The 22,865-nt window shown below is 44.7% G+C and overlaps 1 protein-coding gene and 1 long non-coding RNA gene across 4 annotated transcripts in view; one reads left to right on the top strand and one right to left on the bottom strand.

Moving 5' to 3' along the window:
* The first annotated feature begins 1,652 nt into the window (after window positions 1-1,652).
* LOC128831481 (uncharacterized) lies at window positions 1,653-3,896 on the top strand. The gene is made up of 3 exons (XR_008443812.1): window positions 1,653-1,716; window positions 2,421-2,529; window positions 3,595-3,896. It is a non-coding gene; the product is annotated as an uncharacterized LOC128831481 (long non-coding RNA).
* A 10,926-nt stretch (window positions 3,897-14,822) lies between these two features.
* Window positions 14,823-22,865, bottom strand: part of RETREG1 (reticulophagy regulator 1) — a 136,897-nt gene continuing 128,854 nt past the window's right edge. For all 3 annotated transcript variants that reach the window (XM_054017906.1, XM_054017905.1, XM_054017907.1), the window contains 2 exons: window positions 21,156-21,282; window positions 14,823-19,243 (listed from right to left, as the gene is read on the bottom strand). In XM_054017906.1, the coding sequence (XP_053873881.1) occupies window positions 18,732-19,243; window positions 21,156-21,282 (639 nt within the window). In that variant the 3' untranslated portion in view covers window positions 14,823-18,731. The remainder of the gene's footprint in view (window positions 19,244-21,155; window positions 21,283-22,865) is intronic.

The raw sequence follows: 22,865 nt of genomic DNA, 5'->3' as shown, positions 1-22,865 counted from the left end.
CTCAGTTCCTTCTCTCCAGACAACTCCAACAGAGAGGAAGGAGGGCAGGATGTGGAATGGACATGACCAACACATCTCGAACAACACCAGTTACGGAAAAGGTAACTGTCTTTTCTTCTTCGAGTGATTGCTCATGTGCACTCCCCATTAGTTGATTCCAAGCTATATCTGTTGGAGGTGGGTAGGAGTTCATAGACTCTCAGGATGGAGTACAGCCCTGCTGAACCCGGCATCATCTCGGGTCTGGGAGACAATTGCGTAATGCGAGATGAACGTGTGAATGGAAGACCATGTGGCAGCCCTGCAAATGTCCTGAATTGGGACACGGGCTAAAAAGGCAGCCGATGAGGCCTGCGCCCTAGTCGAGTGTGCCCTCACAATTGATGGCGGGGGGATTCTCGCCAGGTTGTAACAGGTATAGATACATGAGGTGATCCAGTTGGAGAGCCACTGAGTGGAGACCAACCAACCCCTCGTGCATTCGGCCGAGGCGATGAACAGCTGCAAAGACTTCCTGAATGGCTTAGTCCGCTCTAGGTAAAAGGCCAGAGCCCGTCTCACACCCAGCCTGTGGAGATGGCGCTCCTCAGTGGACGCATGGGGCTTGGGACAGAGGACCGGCAGGAAGATGTCCTGACCCATGTGGTAGGCAGAGACCACGTTAGGGAGGAACGAAGGATGCAGTCGGAGCTGTACCTTATCCTTATGGAACACCACGTACAGGGGCTCAGAGGTCAGGGCCCTGAGTGCCGAGACCCATCTAGCTGACGTGATCCCCACCAGGAAGGCTACCTTCCACGAGAGGTGCGAGCAGGAGCATGTAGCTAGTGGCTCAAAAGGGGGACCCGTCTACCGGGCCAGCACCAAGTTCAGGTCCCACTGCGGGACTAGGGGCCTAACATACGGGAAGAGACGATCCAATCCCTTAAGAAATCAGCCAGTCATAGCATGGGAGAATACAATGTGTCCCTGTACCGGTGGGTGGAAGGCCGATATGGCTGCCAAGTGCACCTTGATGGACGAGGGCACTAGGCCTTGGGCTCTAAGGTGAAGGAGATAGTCTAAAATGATCTGGCTTGGAGCAGTCATGGCTGAAACGCCCTGCTCAGCTGCCCGCCGGGAAAACCGAGACCACTTTGCCAAGTAGGCTTAGCGCGTGGAGGGCCACCTGCTTTCCAAGAGGATGCACTGAACCCCTTCTGAGCACGTCCTTTCCTCCCAGCCTAACCATTGAGCAGCCACGCCGTGAGGTGGACTGCCGCTAGTTGGAGGAGTGGGTGGAGGAGGTGGCCCTGGTCCTGGGAGAGCAGGTCTGGGTGGGACGACAGTGGCCACGGTGGGGCAACTGCCAGGCTCGTGAGGGTCCCGTACCAATGTTGGCTGGGCCACGCCGGGGCAATCAGGAGGACCTGGGCCCTGCCTGTTTTTATCTTTTCCAGGACCATGCTGAGCAGCTGGATCAGGGTGAAGGCATAAAGAAGCTGGCTCGACCAGGCTAGAAAGAAGGCATCCAAGATGGCGCCCACTCCCAACCCTCCCACCCCAACCCCGGAGCAGAAACAGGGACACAGGTGGTTCTGCTGAGTTGCGAACAGGTCAACCTGGGGAGTGCCCCACTCTTGGAAAATCCCATGCACCACCTCTGGGTGGAGTGACCACTCATGTTGAGAGAAGAAGTCTTGGCTCAGGCAATCCGCCCGGGAGTTCCGGGCACCGGTGAGTGGTGGGCCTGTAAACAAATGTCGTGGGCTATACAGAAGTCCCACAGCCTGAGCCTGGCAGAGGGCAGAGGAGCGGGCCCCACCTTGCCTGTTGAGGTAATACATCGAGGCCATGTTGTCCGTGAGAACCCTGACCACTCTACCCTCCTGGTGCGAGCGGAAGGCCACGCATGCCAGCTGGACCGCCCTGAGTTCCTTGATGTTTATATGCAAGGCGAGGTCCTGCGCTGACCACAGACCTTGGGTCTGAATGGTCCACACCTGGGCTCCCCATCCCAGGTTCGACGCGTCGGACACCAGCTCCACCAATGGGGACCTGCCCCTGAATGGGACCCCATGGAGCATGTTCCCCTGGGAGGATCACCACTGTATGGGGGCGATCACCGGCTTGGACACAGTGAGGACTTTGTCCATCCTGTCTCTGGACAGGGAGAACACCGAGGCCAATCAGAGCTGGAGGGGCCTCATTCTGAGTCTGGCATGGCGAACCACATATGTGCACGCCAACATGTGACCCAGGAGCTGGAGGCACGCTCTGTCTGTGGTCACGGGGAACCTTGTGACTGTGTCGACGAGCCCTTTCACGTTCTTGAATCTCGGTGGGAGGGAGGCCCTGGCCAATGTCGCGTCCAGGACTGCCCGATAAACTCTATGCGCTGTACTGGGACTGACGTGGATTTGGTGTCGTTTAACCAACAGACCCAGGGTGGTGCATGTGGACAGGCGGAGCGCCACGTGATCCTGCACCTACGACCGGGACCAGCCAGTCGTCAAGATAGGGGACGATCTGGACCTCACGATGTCTGAGGTAGGCCGCCACCACAGACATGCACTTCGTGAATACCCTGGAAGCAGTGGACAGGCCAAACGGGAGGACCGTAAATAGGTAGTGTTCCTGCCCAACTGTGAAATGGAGGAAGCGTCTGTGCCCCTCGAATATATGGATGTGGAAGTACGCATCTTGCAGATCGAGGGCAGCGTACCAGTCCCCGGGATCCAGGGAGGGGATGATGAAGGCCAGAGAGACCATGCGAAACTTGAGCTTTATCATGTACTGGTTCAGGCCTTGCAGGTCCAAGATGGGCCTGAGCCCCCCTTTGGCCTTTGGGATAAAGAAATAGGGGGAGTAGTACCCCTTGCCTTTGAACTCCGCTGGCACCACTTCCACCACTCTTAAGCACCCCACCTCCTGCTTGAGCAGGGCCTTGTGAGAGGGGTCCCCCAGGAGGGATGGGGACAGAGGGTGGTTGAGCGGGGTAGAGGTAAACTGGAGGCTGTAGCCCCAGGAGATGGTGTTGGGGACCCAACGGTCCGAAGTCAGCCACGACCACTCCGGGAGAAAAGCACACAACTGGTTGGAGAAGGGAAGCTTTATTGTGGGTGGATCCCTGGTGTGAACTAGTAGGGATGCCCCCGGACATCCCGTCAAAACTGATGTTTCCCTGCCTGTTTACCCTTGGAGGGTCCAGGCTGCAGGGCAAACCGGGACTACCTCTGCAGGCATTTCTGATAGTCCTGTGACTTTTTATAAGGGGGCTCATATTTAGAGTAGGAGGCCTGGGTGGGAGCCTGCTGAGGCTTAAACTTGGTCCTGGCCGTAGCCGGGACGTAGAGGCCAAGTGTCTTAAGCATTGTGTGGGAATCTTTCAGGCCGTGCAATTTCATGTCTGTCTGTTCTGCAAACAGGGCCTTGCCATCAAAAGGAAGGTCCTGCAAGGACAAGGGTTCTCAAACTGGGGGTTGGGACCCCTCAGGGGGTTGCGAGGTTATTACATGGGGGATCGTGAGCTGTCAGCCTCCATCCCAAACCCTGCTTTGCCTCCAGCATTTATAATGGTGTTAAATATATAAACAAGTGTTTTTAATTTATAAGGAGGGGTCACACTCAGAGGCTTGCTGTGTGAAAGGGGTCACCCATACAATAGTTTGAGAACCACGGTGCAAGGAGTTCTGCGCCTCACTGGACAGCCCAGACAGCAGGAACCATGACACCCTCCTCATGAACACAGCGGAGGTCCATAGACCTTGCAGCCTTATCTGCGGCATCCGACGCTGCCTGCAGGGTTGCCCTGGCAGCTGCTGTACCCTCCTCAACCAGAGCTTTGAACTCCTTCTTGTTACACTTCTGGAGGGAGTCCTCAAATTTGAGTAGAGAGCCCCACAAATTGAACTCATACTGACCCAGGAGAGCTTGATGGTTCGCCACCCTTAACAGGAAACTCGAGGATGAATAAACCTTTCTCCCAAGTAAGTCCAGCCTCCTTGAGTCTTTATTTTTCGGAGTAGAGGCTGGTTGGCCCTGCCTCTCCCTGTGGTTGACCGACTCGACCACCAGGGAGTTGGGAGCAGGATGGGTGTACAGGTATTCATGCCCCTTGGCGGGCACAAAGTACTTCTGTTCTGCCCTCAGAGATTGGGGGCAAGGAAGCTGGGGTTTGCCACAAGGCATTTGAAATTTTTGCCACCCCTTTGTGGAGTGGGAGGGCCAACCTGCCTGGTGCCAAGGCCGAGAGGATGTTGAAGAGGGATTCCGAGGGTTCCTCCACCTCCTCAGCCTGAAGGTTGAGGCTCAATGCCACCCTTTTCAATAGTTCCTGGTGGGCCTTAGAGTCCTCCTGTGGAACAGAGGGAGGAGGGACCATAATCGCCTCATGAGGGGAGGATGAGGATGTGGGTGCGGTATTCTGCATACCCACCGGTACCGGAGGTCCCTCCACTTGCTTGCCCTCCGGGCATGGAACCGAAGATGCACACCCCACCAACTCCTTTCTGAGAGGCTGGGAAAGGGAGGTCGATGGTCTCTCCGAGGCTCTGGCCACCAAGCAAGCCCCCACCAGGGGCTGCGTCAGGTGCCATGGGGCCCACTGGTACCATGGTGCCATCCAAGGAGCCCGGTGCCTCTGCACCTGCTGTGGCACCGGCAGAGCAGGCTGTTTAGCCTGACTAGCCTGTCCCATCGACTGACTACTACAAAGGGAGGCTGGTCTGGCATACGATCTGCCGCTGTCCCTGGACCGGGAGGAGTGGTGGCGTTGGGAACACTGCTGACCACGAGACCATGATCCTGATGTGGAGGAGCAGTACCGCTGGTAGCAGCTGCTCTGCGATTGGCTCCGGCGGGCAGATATGCGATGGTGAGATGTTGGCAATCAACACCCGGGACTGCGGGAGCGGTGCTGTGGTGGGGTCCTGGAGCAAGAAGAAGAACGGGAATGGCATTGACGCCCGTATCGCGACGGGCTACGGTAGCCTCTTGGAGACGAGGACCTCCGGTGCCGTCTGTCTCTGTCTCGACGGGGCCCGCTCCCCTCATGAGGGCTACAGTCCCTTGAGGCAGAGCACTGCCTGGAACCCCTGTCAGTTGGAACCCTGCCTGACAGCCTGGTGGGGGTTGATGGGGACCAGCATAGACTGCGCCCTTGACCGCGAACAATACTGATCAGGCGGTAACTGCAGAGATCCAAGCGGTGGCTTGCTTCTGGACCGGGAGCCAATGGTTGCAGTGCCCCTGGTACCAGCAGAGACATAACGTCCTGGGATGCTAGCAGGGCCTCCTGTGTGAAGGGCACCCGGACATCTGAGAACTGCCCAACGTGGGTCTAGTCTCTTCCCTGGTCTTGCTCCGGTGTCTTGGCAGAGAAGACCTCTTCTTAGCCTTCTTGGCGTGCCCTGTGGATGGGGAGTGGTGCTGACTGGTGGAAGGCACCGAAGGGTCGCCACACACCGACACCACGGTACCCAGTGCCGATTCGAAGCGGCGCACCGGAGTCGGGGTCAACACCGACTCCATCAGAATGGCTCAGAGCCAAATGTCCCTTTCCTTCTTGCTCCAAGGCTTGAAAGATCTGTAAATCTTGGAGTGATTGATGAGATGGGTTTCCCCCAGACAGTGTAGACAGTCCGCACGTGGGTCACTCACTGGCATTGGCCGCCTGCAAGTCTCACACGACTTAAAGCCCGGGGCACTGGGCATGCCCCGACCCAGGCACACTAACTAAACTAACACTAATCTACTTTAACTACAGGTACTACTAACTATGAACGAGCAAGAGTTCAAGAGGAAAGCTGCAGACAAGCTGGAGCAGAGCAGTTCCAATGCACCTTCACTGGCGGCAAGAAGGAACTGAGGGTGGGGGGAGTGCGTAGCGCCCCTTATATTGCATCATAGAGGCAGTATTCCAGAGGTCGCTAGGGGCACTCCCCTATGGGTACTGCTAAGGGAAGAATTTCCAGCACTGTGCACGTGGCAAGCACACACAACTATTGTGGAATGCACATGAGCAATCACTCGAAGAAGAAAAGTAAGTTTCAATACTCCCTTTCCTAATTTCATAACATTTTCTAATAAGAAATACTTACTGACATCTCAGCTTTGGAGTGCCTCTGCACAGCACTACTGTCCAGTCCTAGCCATGGTGAGTATGGCCCTCCAGTGGAAAGGGGGAAAAGGGAAAGGAGGAGGTGTCACCATGCCTCAGTGGGTCACAGCTCAGGATGCCAGATTCAGGACAAACTGCTGAGAAATAGGGTAGACTCACCCCTAAACGAGTACCACCCAGACACTAAACTTAATGATGAGTGGTTATTTAACTACTGTTGATTAATCGCAGTTAACTCACATGATTAAAAATTAATTGTGATTAAAAAAATTGTGATTAATCCCAGTTTTAATCACACTGCTAAACAATAGAATACCAAGTGAAATTTATTAAATATTTTGGAGGTTTTCTATATTTTCAAATATATGGATTTCAATTACAACACAGAATACAAAGTGTACAGTGCTCACTTTATATTGTTATTTTTATTAAATATTTGCACTGTAAAAGTGATAAAAGAAATAGTATTTTTCAGTTCACCTCATGCAAGTATTGTAGTGCAATCTCTTTATAGTGAAAGTGCAATTTACAAATGTAGATTTTTTTGGTTACATAACTGCATTCGAAAACAAAACAATTTAAAACTTTAGAGCCTATAAGTCCACTCAGTCCTACTTCTTGTTCAGCCAATCGCTAAGACAAACAAGTTTGTTTACATTTACAGGAGATAATGCTGCCTGCTTCTTATTTACAATGTCACCTGAAAGTGAGACCAGGCATTCGCATGTCACTTTTGTAGCAGGCATTGTAAGGTATTTACATGCCAGTAATGCTAAACATTTGTATGCCCCTTCATGCTTCAACCACCATTCCAGAGGACATGCTTCCATGCTGAGGACACTCATTAAAAAAATGACGCGTTAATGAAATTTGTGAATAAATTCCTTGGGGGAGAATTGTATGTCTCCTGATCTGTGTTACCTGCATTCTGCCATATATTTCATGTTATAGCAGTCTCAGCTGATGACCCAGCACATGTTGTTCATTTCAAGAACACTTTCACTGCATATCTGACATAACACAAAGAAGGTATCAATGTGAGATTTCTAAAGATAGCTACAGCACTCGACCCAAGGTTTAAAAATCTGAAGTGCCTTCCAAAATCATGCGATTAACCACAATTAATTTTTTTTCATCGTGTGATTAATTGTGATTACTTTTTTAATCATGTAACAGCCCTATTTAAAACCAATGGAATTGACCAAAAGGGTTCTTCTGATCCCAAAAGACCAGCCACATACCCAATAATTACAATGTTGCCAATCCTTTAGTATCTAATATATAAAGGTTTATTTATAAGGGAAAAGAAAGGAGAGAGAGTTAAAATGGTCAAAGGAATCAAATACATCAAATCATTGCAAAGTTCTTGTATCAGGTTTGTAGCAGTGATGGAATAAACTGCTGGCTTATGTCGTCTCTGGTAACATCCAAAAGGGTGGAAGGTCCTCAGTCCATTGGTTGTAATGCTCCTGTTAGTGTAAGTCCATTGTCCAGAGATCAGAGCAGGAAAGAGGCAAAATGGTAGATGCTTCCAGGGCTTTTTATACTTTTTGCCACATGGAGGGAACTTCATTGTCCCAAACAAAGCCCCTAGCACAGTTTGTGGAAAAGCACAGGCACAAGATGGAGCTTAGGGTTACATGAGCAAGTCACATGCCCTTGCATGCTTCCATGAATCACAGTAGGAGCCATTACCCATATTTTGGCTAAAACGTTCACAGGAAAGTCCATCAGCTGGGGATAAGTTTCTTCCATGGCCCATTGTGTTTGTTAATGGGCCATCAACTTGAATGGTCCATTCACAATGTGTTGGCTCGAGTAGATGCAAACCAACTACCTTGTGGGTGTTACCACAGGAGCAAAAACATTTCAAATACAGGTATATATTCACTATTCATAACTTCAGATTCAAAAATGCTATATGCATACAAACAGGATAATCATTTTCAGCAAATCATAACTTTTTCATTGACACCTTATGTGACATACTTTGTACAAGATTTGTTGCAATTGTATAACAGTGGTAGCAACAATGATATACATGGTCATATCTTAATCATATAACATCACAGGAAGGCATTATGATTTTTGGTTGCATGAAACAATAACATTTTGGTCTCTATTTCCATGGGTATGAGCATAGGACAATGGCACTGAATGTTGGCACAATAATCCACAGGTGGTGGTGATTTTTAACTAATATCTCACTGTTGAGGGTAACACAGGCACACAGCTTCTGAAGTGTCCTTTGCTGCTAGCCAGTGTATTGCAATGGTGCCAGGACCGGCTCCAGGCACCAGCTAAGGAAGCAGGTGCTTGGGGCGGCCAATACAAAGGGGCGGCACTCCATCCGCTATTGGGCAGCACATCTGGGTCTTTGGCGGTAATTTGGCGGCGGGTCCCTCAGTCCCTCTCTTCCTCTTTGAGCTGCTGCCAAAGTGCCACCGAAAAGGAAGAGAGGGAGTGAAGGGCCCGCCACCGAAGTGCCGCCGATCAGCTTTTTTTTTTTTTTTCCGCCGCTTGGGGCGGCAGAAACGCCAAAGCCGGCCCTGAATGGTGCCACCCAAACTTATTGAGGAGTGGCATGGGAACGTGTCCTAGGGTGAAAGAAGAACTAAAGCAGCCATCCTTAGCAACTTTAGGGAAAGGACTGCAGAGTGTCTCCACGAAAGTTTCATCGAGTTCTTTCAGGAGGATACAAGGGACATCCTTGTGTACATAAAGTGTTCCATCCCCCTGCCCTCCGCTGCCTAATCCTACAGGAGAATGAAAATGAGGTAACTCTACTCTGTTTGATGTACTGCTACCTCCTCCTAGTACAAGTACAATGAAAAGTCAATACCTGTGTCTTGTTAACTTGGAGACAGGCCAGGCACCCTCTTTACATTTAAACATTATAATGGAAAATGCAGGCACACACTTACCTGAGGTTCCTTCCCTGTCAATGGGCTTGTCCACGCTTGGCTGGCGGAGCTAGCTAGACAGCAGCAGACTCTAACAGGACCTGGCTCGTAGGATAGCTGGACACACCCACTATGTCCTCTCTCTCCCCCCTCACAGCACAGGTCTGTGTCTAAGGCTCCTCTGAGGTATCCATGGTGTTCTGCAGGGTGCTGGTGGAGTCTCTGCCAATTATGGCATGCAGCTCATTGTAAAAGCAGCAGGTGTATGCTCAGCACCAGATCAATTGTTGGCCACCCCAGCCTTGTGGTTCACTGGCTGGAGTTCCTTTGCTTTTACACAGCGCTGCTGCTTTGCCTGTAGCCCCTGTGCAAGTTTTCCATAGATATCCATGTTTCTATGGCTAGACCATAGCTGTGCTTGCACAGTATCTTCTCTCTTCAGGCCCAGGAGATCCAGTGCCTCCTGTCTACTTCAGCCAGGGGATGGCTTCCAGGCTCCATGACCCTTGGACAGTTGACAATTGTGACCAGAAGGGTCACTGTCTAGCATTGTGGGACAGCTGCTGGAGGAATGTAAGGATCAATACAGATCACACTTGCACTGTGTTGACCTCTGTAGGTCCACCATGGCTTTATGCTGTTTGGGGAGGTGGTTTTACTGCATCCCCTTAATAGGGCTGCAGACAAATTTGAGTTTAGACATGTGCACCAATAGGTTGATGCAAAGTGACTTACATTTAACCTAACTTTTTAGTATAGATCAGGTCTCTTTCCAGAAGGTAACCTGATTTTCAAAAGTGCTCAGAGCTCACAGCTCCTGATGGCTTCAGTGTATCTTCAAAACAAAACAATAGAAATTGATATGGGACCACTTATTCATTTCACATAATCCAAGCAGTGATCAAATGACGTCTTTCAGTCACTACTGATGTGGACTGGGATTCAATTGGTGATCTTACCTTTTTGGGGGGCAACCAAGGAATCTCTGAATTCTCCAATCACAGCATATTGTCCAGTTAGAACATCTTAGAGCAGTCCCAATATTGTCTCTTGATGTAACCCTTCTGCCAGGTGGAGTCAGCAGCAACAAGGGCCGGATTCAATATTGAGAGGTTCCTCTTAACAATACAAAACAGAACCGAGCCCCACCCAGTAACCTGGAAAAACTTAAAACTACCCCGGGAGTCTCTAAGAGGTAATACTCCCTCCACCCCCAATCACTGAGACTGTATCACAAAAAAATTTTAATAAAAAGGGAATAGGAACCTGGCATTAATTTGGCAAAACACCAAAAGCATAATTTGAAAGCACGTGATCTTGAGCAACAAAAGTATAATTAGGCAGGCCAAAAAAAGAATTTGAAGAGCAAGTAGCCAAAGACTCAAAAATTAACAGCAATTTAAAAAAAAAACACATCACAAGCAGGAAGCCAAACAATTGTCACCAAACAATCAGTGGGGCCACTGGACGATCAAGGAGCACTCAAGGAAGACAAGGCCATTGTGGAGAAGCTAAATGAATTCTCTGCATCAGTCTTCACTGCAGAGGATGTGAGGGAGATTCTCACACCTGAGCCATTCTTTTTAGGTGACAAATCTGAGGCACTGTCCCAGATTGAGGTGTCAATAGAGATGGTTCTGGAACAAATTGATAAATTAAACAACAATAAGGCCCCAGGACCAGATGGTATTCACCCAAGAGTTTTGAAGGAACTCAGATATGAAATTGTGGCACTACTGAGTGGGGTACATAACCTATCAGCTTCTGTACCAGATGACAGGAGGCTAGCTAATGTGACACAAATTTTTTAAAGTTTCAGAGTAACAGCCGTGTTAGTCTGTATCCGCAAAAAGAAGAACAGGAGTACTTGTGGCACCTTAGAGACTAACAAATTTATTAGAGCATAAGCTTTCGTGGACTACAGCCCACTTCTTCGGATGCATATAGAATGGAACATATAATGAGGAGATATATATACACACATACAGAGAGCATAAACAGGTGGGAGTTGTCTTACCAACTCTGAGAGGCCAATTAATTAAGAGAAAAAAAAAAAAAAAAAAAAAACTTTTGAAGTGATAATCAAGCTAGCCGAGTACAGACAGTGTGATAAGAAGTGTGAGAGTACTTACAAGGGGAGATAGTCAACGTTTGTAATGGCTCAGCCATTCCCAGTCCTTATTCAAACCGGAGTTGATTGTGTCTAGTTTGCATATCAATTCTAGCTCTGTAGTCTCTCTTTGGAGTCTGTTTTTGAAGTTTTTCTGTTGTAATATAGCCACCCGCAGGTCTGTCACTGAATGACCAGACAGGTTAAAGTGTTCTCCCACTGGTTTTTGAGTATTTTGATTCCTGATGTCAGATTTGTGTCCATTAATTCTTTTGCGTAGAGACTGTCCGGTTTGGCCAATGTACATGGCAGAGGGGCATTGCTGGCACATGATGGCATAGATCACATTGGTAGATGTGCAGGTGAACGAGCCCCTGATGGTATGGCTGATGTGATTAGGTCCTATGATGATGTCACTTGAATAGATATGTGGACAGAGTTGGCATCGGGGTTTGTTACAAGGATAGGTTCCTGGGTTAGTGGTTTTGTTCAGTGATGTGTGGTTGCTGGTGAGTATTTGCTTTAGGTTGGGGGGTTGTCTGTAAGCGAGGACAGGTCTGTCTCCCAAGATCTGTGAGAGTAAAGGATCATCTTTCAGGATAGGTTGTAGATCTCTGATGATGCGCTGGAGAGGTTTTAGTTGGGGGCTGAAGGTGACAGCTAGTGGTGTTCTGTTATTTTCTTTGTTGGGCCTGTCTTGTAGGAGGTGACTTCTGGGTACTCGTCTGGCTCTGTCAATCTGTTTTTTCACTTCAGCAGGTGGGTATTGTAGTTTTAAGAATGCTTGATAGAGATCTTGTAGGTGCTTGTCTCTATCCGAGGGATTGGAGCAAATGCGGTTATATCTTAGAGCTTGGCTGTAGACAATGGATCGTGTGGTGTGTCCTGGATGGAAGCTGGAGGCATGTAGGTAAGTGTAGCGGTCAGTAGGTTTCCGGTATAGGGTGGTATTGATGTGACCATCGCTTATTAGCACAGTAGTGTCCAGGAAATGGACCGCTTGTGTGGATTGATCTAGGCTGAGGTTGATGGTGGGATGGAAATTATTGAAATCATGGTGAAATTCCTCAAGGGCTTCTTTTCCATGGGTCCAGATGATGAAGATGTCATCAATGTAGCGCGAGTAGGGGCGTTAGGGGACGAGAGCTAAGGAAGCGTTGTTCTAAGTCAGCCATAAAAATGTTGGCATATTGTGGGGCCATGCGGGTACCCATAGCAGTGCCGCTGACTTGAAGGTATATATTGTCCCCAAATGTGAAATAGTTGTGGGTGATTTTAATTTTTTAAAAAGGCTCCAGAGATGATCCTGGCAATTACAAGCTGATAGGCCTAAGTTGAGTACCAGGCAAACTGGTTCAAAGTATAGTAAAGAACAAAATTATCAGACACATAGGTGAACACAATTTGTTGGGGAAGTGTCAACATGGCTTTTGTAAATGGAAACCATGCCTCATAAATCTATTAGAAATCTTTGAGGGGATCAACAAACACATGCACAAGGGTGATCCAGTGATTATAGTGTACTTGGACTTTCAGAAAGCCTTTGACAAGATCCCTCACACTAAAGGCTCTTAAAATAAAGTAAGCAATCATGGGATAAGAGGGAAGGTCCTTTCATGGATCATGGTTAAAAGATAGAAAACAAAAGGTAGGAATAAATGGTCAGTTTTCAGATTGGAGATTGGTAAATAGTGGTGTCCCCCAGGGATCTGTACTGGGAGAGGTGCTGTTCAACATATTCATAAATGACCCGGAAAAGGGGGTAAACAGTGAGGTGGCAAAATTTGCAGATGATACAAAATTACTTAAAATAGTTAAATCTAAAACAGACTGCAAAGACTTGCAAAGGAATCTCACAAAACTGGGTGACTGGTCAACAAAATGTGGATAAATGCACATTGGAAAACGTAATCCCAACTATACATACAAAATGATGGGGACTAAATTAGCTGCTACCACTCAAGAAAGAGATCTTGGAGTCATTGTGGATAGTTCTCTGAAAACATCTGCTCAATGTGCAGTGTTAGGAGCCATTAGGAAAGGGATTGATAAGACAGAAAATATCATAATGCCACTATATAAATCCATAGAACACTCACACCTTGAATACTGCATGTAGTTCTGGTTACCCCATCTCAAAAAAAGTTATATTGGAATTGGAAAAGTTACAGAGAAGGGCAACCAAAGTGATTAAGGGTGTGGAACAGCTCCCATATGAGGAAAGATTAAAAAAAAAACTAGTATTTTTCTGCTTGGAAAAGAGATGACTAAGAGGCGATATGACAGAGGTCCATAAAATCGTGACTGATGTGGAGAAAATGAATAAGGAAGTGTTATTTATTCCTTCACATAACACAAGAGCTAGGGGTCACCCAATGAAATTAATAGGCAGCAGGTTTAAAACAAACAAAAGGATGTACATCTTCACACAACACTGTCAGCCTGTGGAACTCATTGCCAGGAAATGTTCTGAAGGTCACAACTATAATGGGGTTTAAAACAGAACTAGATAAGCTCATTGAGGATAGATCCATCACTGGCTATTACTCAAGATGATCCAGGATACAACTCTGTGCTCTGGGTGTCCCTAGCCTCTGATTGCCAGAGGCAGGGAGTGTACGACAGGGAATGGATCACTCAATGATTGCCTGTTCTGTTCATTCCCTCTGGGGCACCTGACGTTGGCCACTGTTGGAAGACAGGATACTAGATGGACCATTGGTCTGACCCAGAATGGTCATTCTTATGTACGTTTACACACCCACCCCAGAGTGCGTTGGGCCATGTCCTTTGCTCTCACCTTGCAGTGTAAAAGTCCAACAAATGTTCCTTTAACCTGCCATTTCCCTCTCCTTCCACTGCACTTTACTCACAGTTACTGTCCTAGGTCAGTGAAGGCCCGGAATTCAGAGGTGTGTTCATGTGAGTTCACACACCCCGGGGAGTGGGCGAAGGCACCAAGCAGTGCCTCAGCTGCTGCAGCCATCTCAGCAACTGACTCACAGTTGCTGCCACTCACTCTCCTGTCCTTGTTCACTCTGCCACCGCTGGCCACTGCCACCACCATTCATTCTGATGTCACATTCTGATGTTCACGACTTAACCCAGCACTCAACGATTTCAGCAGGTAGTGGGGAACCTTCCTGTGGGCTGGGTAGTCTCTTTCACCACCATACTGTCACTGTGCTCAGCACAGTGGTTATCAGTGATTTCAGCTGTAGTGATCACTTAACAAAACAAGGACTCTCAATGAGTGTAGTCAGCTCTGTCTTTAAACAGTGGAGAGGGGAAGGATCTTGAGACAGAACCCACAACACCAGGTATAAACAACCATTCCCACTCTCTCTGTTTTTCAAGTGGAATTTGGCATCCCTACCTGCTGCTTAGACAGTGAGGTTCAGTTTAGGGTGAGCCATCAATCAGGGCAACTTAAATACAGTTCTGCTGCCCTTTACTCATGCGATCAGGATAACAACATTCCATTACTCCTGCATTCAAATACTAGAGTGATTTGTAACCCAACACCAGCCCAAATTGATCATTTTGGAAGAGCAGTTCCCTCTGCTGTGTATCTAGGCAGAGTAGATGTGCCTGTGCAAATACAGTCTGTTCTTGAAGTCTTTCCCTCCAGCTCATCACAATATGTCAGAAGAGAGCTCATTCAGACCCTGCTTACATGGATAAAGTTTTAAAATTATCAGGCTGTAGCTGAGAGCTAAGATCATTTATTTAGTATGACCCTCCACACTATTAAACAGTGGTTCACATCAGATTAGGAAAAAAAAAAAGTGGCATTAACTTGACTAAAGTTATATTTTTGGAATAACAAACATACAATTTTATATAATGAAAGATAAAAACTACCATATTTATTAAATGGTTTTACAAACAATTACAATAATAATAATAATAATTAATTATTCCATGTTTATAAAACAGTAATCATATTGGGTAAAGTGCTGCAAAATATTTTAGATAAACTGTTTAAGACATTCTGTAATTTTCCAGTTTCTGGTTACCTGGATAGCTTGTCTAGAGACCATTAATTGCTTTCATATTAAATAAATGGAGACCACGGTATGTCTGTTCAACAGAGTGCTTAGTGATATGGGCATTCGTCTGGAATAAGTGCAAAATGAACTAAAAGCAAGTAAAATCTGTATTTTTTCATATTTAGTAATGTCCTATTTATCTGTGCTCAAATAAACTAAGCTATCCCTCCTCATTGTAGACTCACTTTAAAAAAGAAACAAGCTCACTAAAGGATTAAAGGTATGCATTTATGACTATGTATATGCCCAAAAGGCTTCTATCTCCAAGTTTAAGCTTTTTGAAAGGTTCCTTTATTCTGGATTTAACATATTGTTCAAGAAACAGGAGTGACATAATTAAGGCCCCCAATTCAGCCATTCTTACTAGGGCAACAGGCCCAATGAAGTCAATAGGAATTTTATTGAGTAAGGAGGACTGAACTAGAGGAGTCCATATATACTCTTCAAACAAAAGGAGAAATCCCTTAAAGATACAATCACTATCTAGCTCAATATGTGTATATTATATTTTACAATACATTGTGTCAAAACAAGTTTTCTATGAAGCAAATATACACTTTTACACTATTTAATTTACTCTCATGCTCATATGGCTTTGTTTCTGTAATTTTATTAATTTTTGAAGGTGGCAGGACTCTTGGTAGGAAAGAACCTGTGCGAATTATTGCAAGAGTGTAAAATGTTGTAATTCTTCAGTAGCTTATTTTGTTGCTGCTGCTGAGTGCAGCAAACTTAGGATCCCTAATACAAATTCCAACTGAACGGGATCTTTTAGAAGGACAGAAAATGTTTCTTCATGCTCAACTGTCTAACTAATGCAAAGGGAATGCATAACCAATATTTCTTAATTATTTCTGAACCAAGTACTTCTGACTTACGCTGTCTTTTTTTGAGAAAGTTCTGCAGAAAATCATGGCATGCTCAATTACTTATTATTCAGAGCTCAAAGCCTTCTTTTTTAGCTCTCACAGATGCTTGTGGGTCAATCTGATATTAATAAAGTAGGAAAGATATGCTATAATTTTATTACTACTAATAATTTTTATTAAGTCCTCTTCTTCCAATCCTGCAGTATTTGGGTCTTGAACAAACAGTTAATTATCCTTTAACTACTATAAAAACAGAAGAACAAAATATTTTAGAAAGCCAAACACAGGGTAATGAGCAATTGTGCTCCCACATTTCAGTATGTTGTATGTTCAGATCTATTTTGCCTTGCTTCCTTATGGACAATTCAGGACTTATTCCACACTGGAACACGTAGTCAAATTGGTTTACTTTTCTATCTTGAAACCAGAAAATGGATCATTTACAAAAAGTCTGAGCAACTCCTCCTGCAACTGCTTTTCTTCCTTGATGTAATTTGCATTTCTATAAGAGTGCCCCTATATTATATAATTTTGTAACCACAAATATTCTTCAGAAAACAATAAAGTGCACACTGTTACAATGCCACCATCGACAGTAAGCTAGCATGACTCATCATCCACTTAGAGTCTTGTTAAAGACCACCCCCTCTCCAGCCCTGCCTATCCAGTTTCTTCATGTGTTGTACCCTGTTAATCTTCTTGTTACTTGTACTATCACACAGGGAAGCATACTATTGTCAAGATGTTCTGAAAGCTTCATCGGTGACTTGTAACTTGTACTCTTCTAACTATGTAGATTGTCTTAAACATGCATTAAGGAAACAGTGTTCTTTATTCATCTGAGAAACTGAAATGGCTTTTACACTCACTAATTTCGTGACCACAGCCTTTGTGTGTGTTTGTTTACTAAATGGGAATGCACAAGCTGGGAAAAAGTCATAAAAAAACTTAACAGCTAACACTGCATAAAATATATGGCTGTATTTTATATATTTTTCAGAAACTTTTATTAAATGTCAGGATGATGTAATTTTAAAAACTACATTTTGTGGCCTCTATATCCAGTTTTCACTTCTTTCAGGATGGGTTAGATAATGAAGGCACAGGCTCACTTTTGTACCGATAAAGGACAGCAAACACAGTTAATATGCATTACTGACACATAAGCACAAGCAACGATAAAGCTAGTGTCAAAAGTCTTCCATAGCTTTCCTTTACCTAAAATCTTTTTGGCAATCTGTCTAGCTTTTAAATGCCTCAGAAAGAAAAACAAATTTAAAACTGTGCTACTTTAAAACAAGTTTTTTTTTCTAAATATATTCTATTAGGGAAGAAAAGCTGACCTTGCTATAAGCTTGGTTTGTACTTTCTGACGGTTCTAGATAACAACATTCACCTGTAAAATGCCAGCAAATAGGAGATCACATAAAGATTAGTGATAACAGCTGACATGGTCCCTCAACCCTGCTAACAATTTACAGCACATTAATAAAACTAGCTTTACTTCTTCCTATTAATCTTTGTTTACCTTAAATGGGCATTGCCTTTCATCTTTGTTTAAAGGTGAACCAAAAATCTTGAAGAAAAAAAAAACGGACTAAGTTACTTGTTTAAGATCCCAAGCCAGTCTGAGTATGTGAGGAGTTAAAAATTACAAATAAATATTTTTAAACAAGTTCCTCCTTCACTTGTATGCCAAGAAGTTTCTGTGTTTCTTCTTTAACATCTGGCCTCACTGAACACCAGATATAGCTTAAAGAATAACTCTCTAATGACTTCAATTAGGAGTGATAGCAGCTGTCTCATGAAAAAAACAGAACCCTGACTGCAGGTATAGGCAGGTAAAAAGCCTCTCTGTTCACCTTTAATATTCTTGGCTTCCCTATTCCAAACTAAAATTAAAAAACAAAACAACAAAGGCCTTGTTCAGTTTACATGATATTTATAATCTCAAGTGTAACATTGTTTTTGCCTTGCTTTTTATGGACATTACTGCCCAGTACCAGACTCTAGCAGAGAATACAGCAGGCGGTCAATTTAGTAGCATGCCATTTCATAACTCTACAAGCCTAAAACATCAGAGATAACTTGGAAATGTATCAGCTTATCAAAAAATTAATTTGAAAGTTTACATATGCAACACAACTTTTGTTAATTTTGATGGCATTGCACACATCCTTAAATTTGAGGTTTATGCTGAATAAAGTGTTCATGGACATCAAACATGCCACACACAATAACCATAGGGATCTAGATATTCCACTATACTAAAGGCAGATAAGATTTTGCTAATCTCACTGCATCCTATTCATAATTTCTCTTCACTGCACATATCGTTAACTGCTTTGGATGCTTGAAAACTAAGTGGAAACAAACTGAAGGTGAAGAGCATTTGGCTGAGGACCCCAAAATCTAGATTTGGCAATTTAATTTTTCCTTAAATAACAACTGACCTCTAACATTCATCAGTGACCAAAGAGTGGCTAGATACTTCATTTCCATGCTACTACATTGAGGCACAACTATCAGAAACATTAAACTATCAGGGTCAGCTGATATGTATCCAATTAATTCACTCTGTGTAAGGGAAATTATTACAACACATCTGAAGTAATAGTTAAAGCTTACAGCTGAGCATTTTCCTTTTTTTTGCATTTGATTTTTTGTTTCACTACGTTACTAGCTCCAATTTCCAGGTTAATGACCTCCAAGCAGATTTGAAAGGAAGCCTGAAGATTTCTTTTTTTCCTGTGGCTTTTCTTTTTGGCCTTGTGTAAGCCCCAGTTCACTCTCAATCTGCTCAAGCTCTGATTGGTCAAGCAGTTCAAAATCATCAGCTTCTTCCGTGTCTGTCTCCTCACTCAAACTGGGGACTACCTGTGAGGGTGCTCGTTGTGTGGACTGCAACTGGTCTTTGATGGCGGCAGACACTGCAGCTGCAATAACATCACCAGCAATATCACTCACTAAGTTAAAGGTTTGGTCACTGGTCAAAGGAAGGGAGAGGCCTGTGGCAGACTGCCTCTCTTTCCTCTGTCTGGGAGAATGAGCCATCTTGGAAGGCATCTGTTCCTTTTTTCTCTTCTGATGGATGGGAATGCCAATGCTCGAGTCATCATCGTCATTTGTTCCTGCGCCATTTTCTAGAGAGGGAAATTCTGCAAGATCTCTGGCAAAAGCTTCTTCATGATCACTAGGTCGGTCAAAATCTATTAAGTGATTAACAATTGAAAATACTGTTAGCAAACAAGAGAGAATGAAAGAACACAAATAATTATTATTAGTAAAGTTTATTCCCTACCACAATTTTGTGATTTAACAAGGAGAGCTTTCTGGCACCATTCAAATTAGATGTTTCTCAGATTATATAATCAGTATTTCAAAGCTGCGAACATCATTGTTGCTCAAAATCGGACTATATTACTTCAGTGAGAAAACATTAATAATTTAATGGGAGAATGTCAGGTTAAAAGTAAATATTAAAAGCTTCCTTAGATTATTAAAAATGTAAAAATTAATTTCCTTTTTACCATTTACACTGTTTACATTTTACATTTCACTAGGCCTACAAAATGAAAACTGCCTGGTGAAACTCATCTTGCAGTCCTCAGGCCTGAGCACCATGCTGATAGGCGTTGGTTGTAAAATCTGCTTGGGAATTTCTGAATCCATTAACAAATCTCTTTTCATTAAGGTATGAAAAAATATCATGAAAACATTTTTGTTAATATCAAAGTTGTATGTAAAACATCCCCCACAAATTTTGAACACAAAACCTTAGCAAAACTGACCAGTGTAATTTCATTTTTAATGGTTAAAAGTAAATTGGATTTTAATAGTTTTGTTTTTAATAATCCAAAGTGTTATTAGTTTTTTTTAAATTTAAAAAAAATTAAAACTTCACAGTGTGCCTTTACGACCTGATACTAGAGTCCTTACTCTATTAAAACACCAACTGACCGTAGGCTTGTAAACCAGGCCTTAAGGAAGTGAATTAAGGAGAATATATATGAAAAGAACCTTTGTTCTAATGTGCACTGAGGATATAAATAAAATTAATCTGATTGAATTTATTTTGTTTCATAAGAACAAGTGATGAGGCATTTTGATAAAGGCTAACAGATATAAAAGCCCTGAAGTTTAAATGAATCATACTTATTTATCATTAACTTATATTTTTTCACCAAATACTGCTGTTTGATTACAACTTGTGATAGCTACTTTAAAAAAAGAAAGAATTAAATGACACTGATTTGGCATTTATAACTATCCTGCAATACTATCCTACTTGTAATTTTAAATAACCTCCAGCTTAGAAAAATACAGGACCTGCAGAATAGCAGAACCACTAACTGAACAGATTACATCAAGACTACTGTAGGGACACCAGATACAGTATATACAATATCAATGACATTTACAATACTATGGTCTTTCTCTTGATCTATCTAGCTGAAAGTTCTCCATAACTTATTCAGAGGGCCAGATCCTGAATTCCTTACTTTGTTTCTATTCAGTCCTCACTCAGGCAAGTTCCCATTGGGAGATTGGTTGAGTAAAAACAGAGTAAGGATCTCATGATCTGGCCTTGAAAAAGGCATCCTTGAGTATCTCCTTCTAGCATATGAGCCTCTCCATCCAATCCTGGCTCAATGGTGCCCATCTCTCCCAAGCTTCTATTATTTGGAGCCCATTAATGCTTTTCTTTAATTGGCTGCTGGAGTGGTTACCGAACATGTCAGGATATGCTCTTCCTCTTCCTTCCTTTATATCCACATGGTACACACACACCAAAGAGCAAGAGAATAAATCCTATTTTTCCACCCTGCCTGAGAACTCTGTTGGAGATTGCTGGTCTTGCTGGCTCTGAATGTGTTTAGTTTAGTCTTTGCTGCTGATGTTATTTAAGTTATACATTGATGTGCTGCATAATGTACACAACATAGATAATCCTTGTCCAGCAGATGTCCCCAAAACACAATAAATTAAACCTATTGCAATATATTTTAATAAAAAATGTCAGCTTTTACAAGGAATTTGTCATGTCCTGATGTATCCTAAAAATTTTAGATAATTTCCAGTACTGTAATAAATGAAGACTTAAATGAAACCATTACATACCATCAGATGTGTCTGTCTGTGGAGTGTATCCCTCAGATAAATTAAAGGTCCCATTATCAGTCCAAGATACCTCTGATACATCTGTGTCAGACACCGATAGCTCTTTAGCAATAACTGTAGGACTAATCTATAAATATATAAAAATACATGAAATGTGGCATTTTTACATTCAGAGAATTCATTTTACAGTTAAGTTAATGCCTAGACACTGAAAAACAATGTAATACATCTTGCTTGTGATATTACATAGACCAGGGTGGGCAAACTACAGCCCAGGGACCACATCCAGCCCTTCAGACATTTTAACCTGACCCTCGAGCTCCGGTCGGGGAGCAGGGTCGGGGGCTTGCCCAGCTCCGTGCGGCTCCTGATAGCAGCAGCATGTCTCCCCTCCGGCTCCTACACGTAGGGGCAGCCAAGGGGCTCAGTACGCTGCCCCCGCCCCAAGTCCTGTCCCCTCAGCTCCCATTGGCTGGGAACCACAGCCAATGGGAGCTGCAGAGGCAGGACCTGTGGATGGGGCAGCATGCAGAGCTGCCTGGTCACGCCTCTGAATAGGAGCTGGAGGGGGGACATGCCATTGCTTCTGGGAGTTGCTTGAGGTAAGCGCCACCTGGAGCCTCCCCCCCGACCCCCTCCCCAACCCCCTGGCCCAGCCTTGATCCCCCTCCTGCCCTCCGAACTCCTTGGTCCCAGCCCAGAGCACTCTCCTGCACCCCAACCCCTCACCCCCTGCCGCACCCCAGAGCCCGCACCCCCCGCTGAAATCCTCACCCCACCCCCACACCCCTTTTCCCCAGCCTGGAGCCCCTTTGCGCACACTGAACATCTCATTTCTGGACCCACAACAGAACCTGCAGCCCCAGCTGGAGCCCTCCCCGCCTCCCGCACCCCAACCCCCAATTTCATGAGCATTCATGGCCGGCCATACTATTTCCATACCCAGATGTGGCCCTTGGGCCAAAAAGTTTGCCCACCCGACATAGACATTCTCCCCTGCTTAAATGTAGAAACCAGTAGATAACACTTATAATACATCTATGCTGCAGCTGGGAGCATGTTTCCCAGCTTAGGTAGACAGACATATGCTAGCTCTGCTTGAGTTGGTGTGCTAAAAATAGCAGTGTAGCTGGGGGTAGCACTGGTGGCAGGTTAGGCTAGCTACCTGAATATGTACTCAAGGGGGCTGGGCAGGTTTGTACTCTGGTGGCTGGCCCAAGCTACTGCCCAAGCTACTCCCCAGCTACAATGCTATTTTTAGAGCACTAGCTTGAGCAGGGCTAGTGCATCTTTCTACTTGAGCTGGGAAGTTGCAGTGTAGATGTACCTTAGTGGTATGATGTATTTGAACGTATACAATTATATAACACATTTTGATGTCTCTGATTTTATCCCTGCTTGTTGCTCCAGCCTCCTTTCCCACCACTTGAAATCAGACTATGCAAAGGAAGTCTGGGAAAACACCTTGTTTATAGATATATAGTCATTGTTTCTCAGTCATATTTTATGTAGATGCTTATTCTATTTGCAATAAGAACTGCAGCACTCTGCAAATACAGCATGTGTATTCATGCTTTATACACACAGCAAAACCAAACCTAGCTCAATTTGAAAATAATTATTCTGATGGTGTTTTATCTACACATGTCCAGTCAGACTAGCTACAGTTTTTTATCCTATTGAAAAAAACCCTTATGCTTCAGAGCACAA

The sequence above is a fragment of the Malaclemys terrapin genome, chromosome 2, assembly GCF_027887155.1.
Source record: "Malaclemys terrapin pileata isolate rMalTer1 chromosome 2, rMalTer1.hap1, whole genome shotgun sequence".
Taxonomy (NCBI): Eukaryota; Metazoa; Chordata; order Testudines; family Emydidae; genus Malaclemys; species Malaclemys terrapin.
This window is presented reverse-complemented; position numbering and strand designations above follow the sequence as displayed.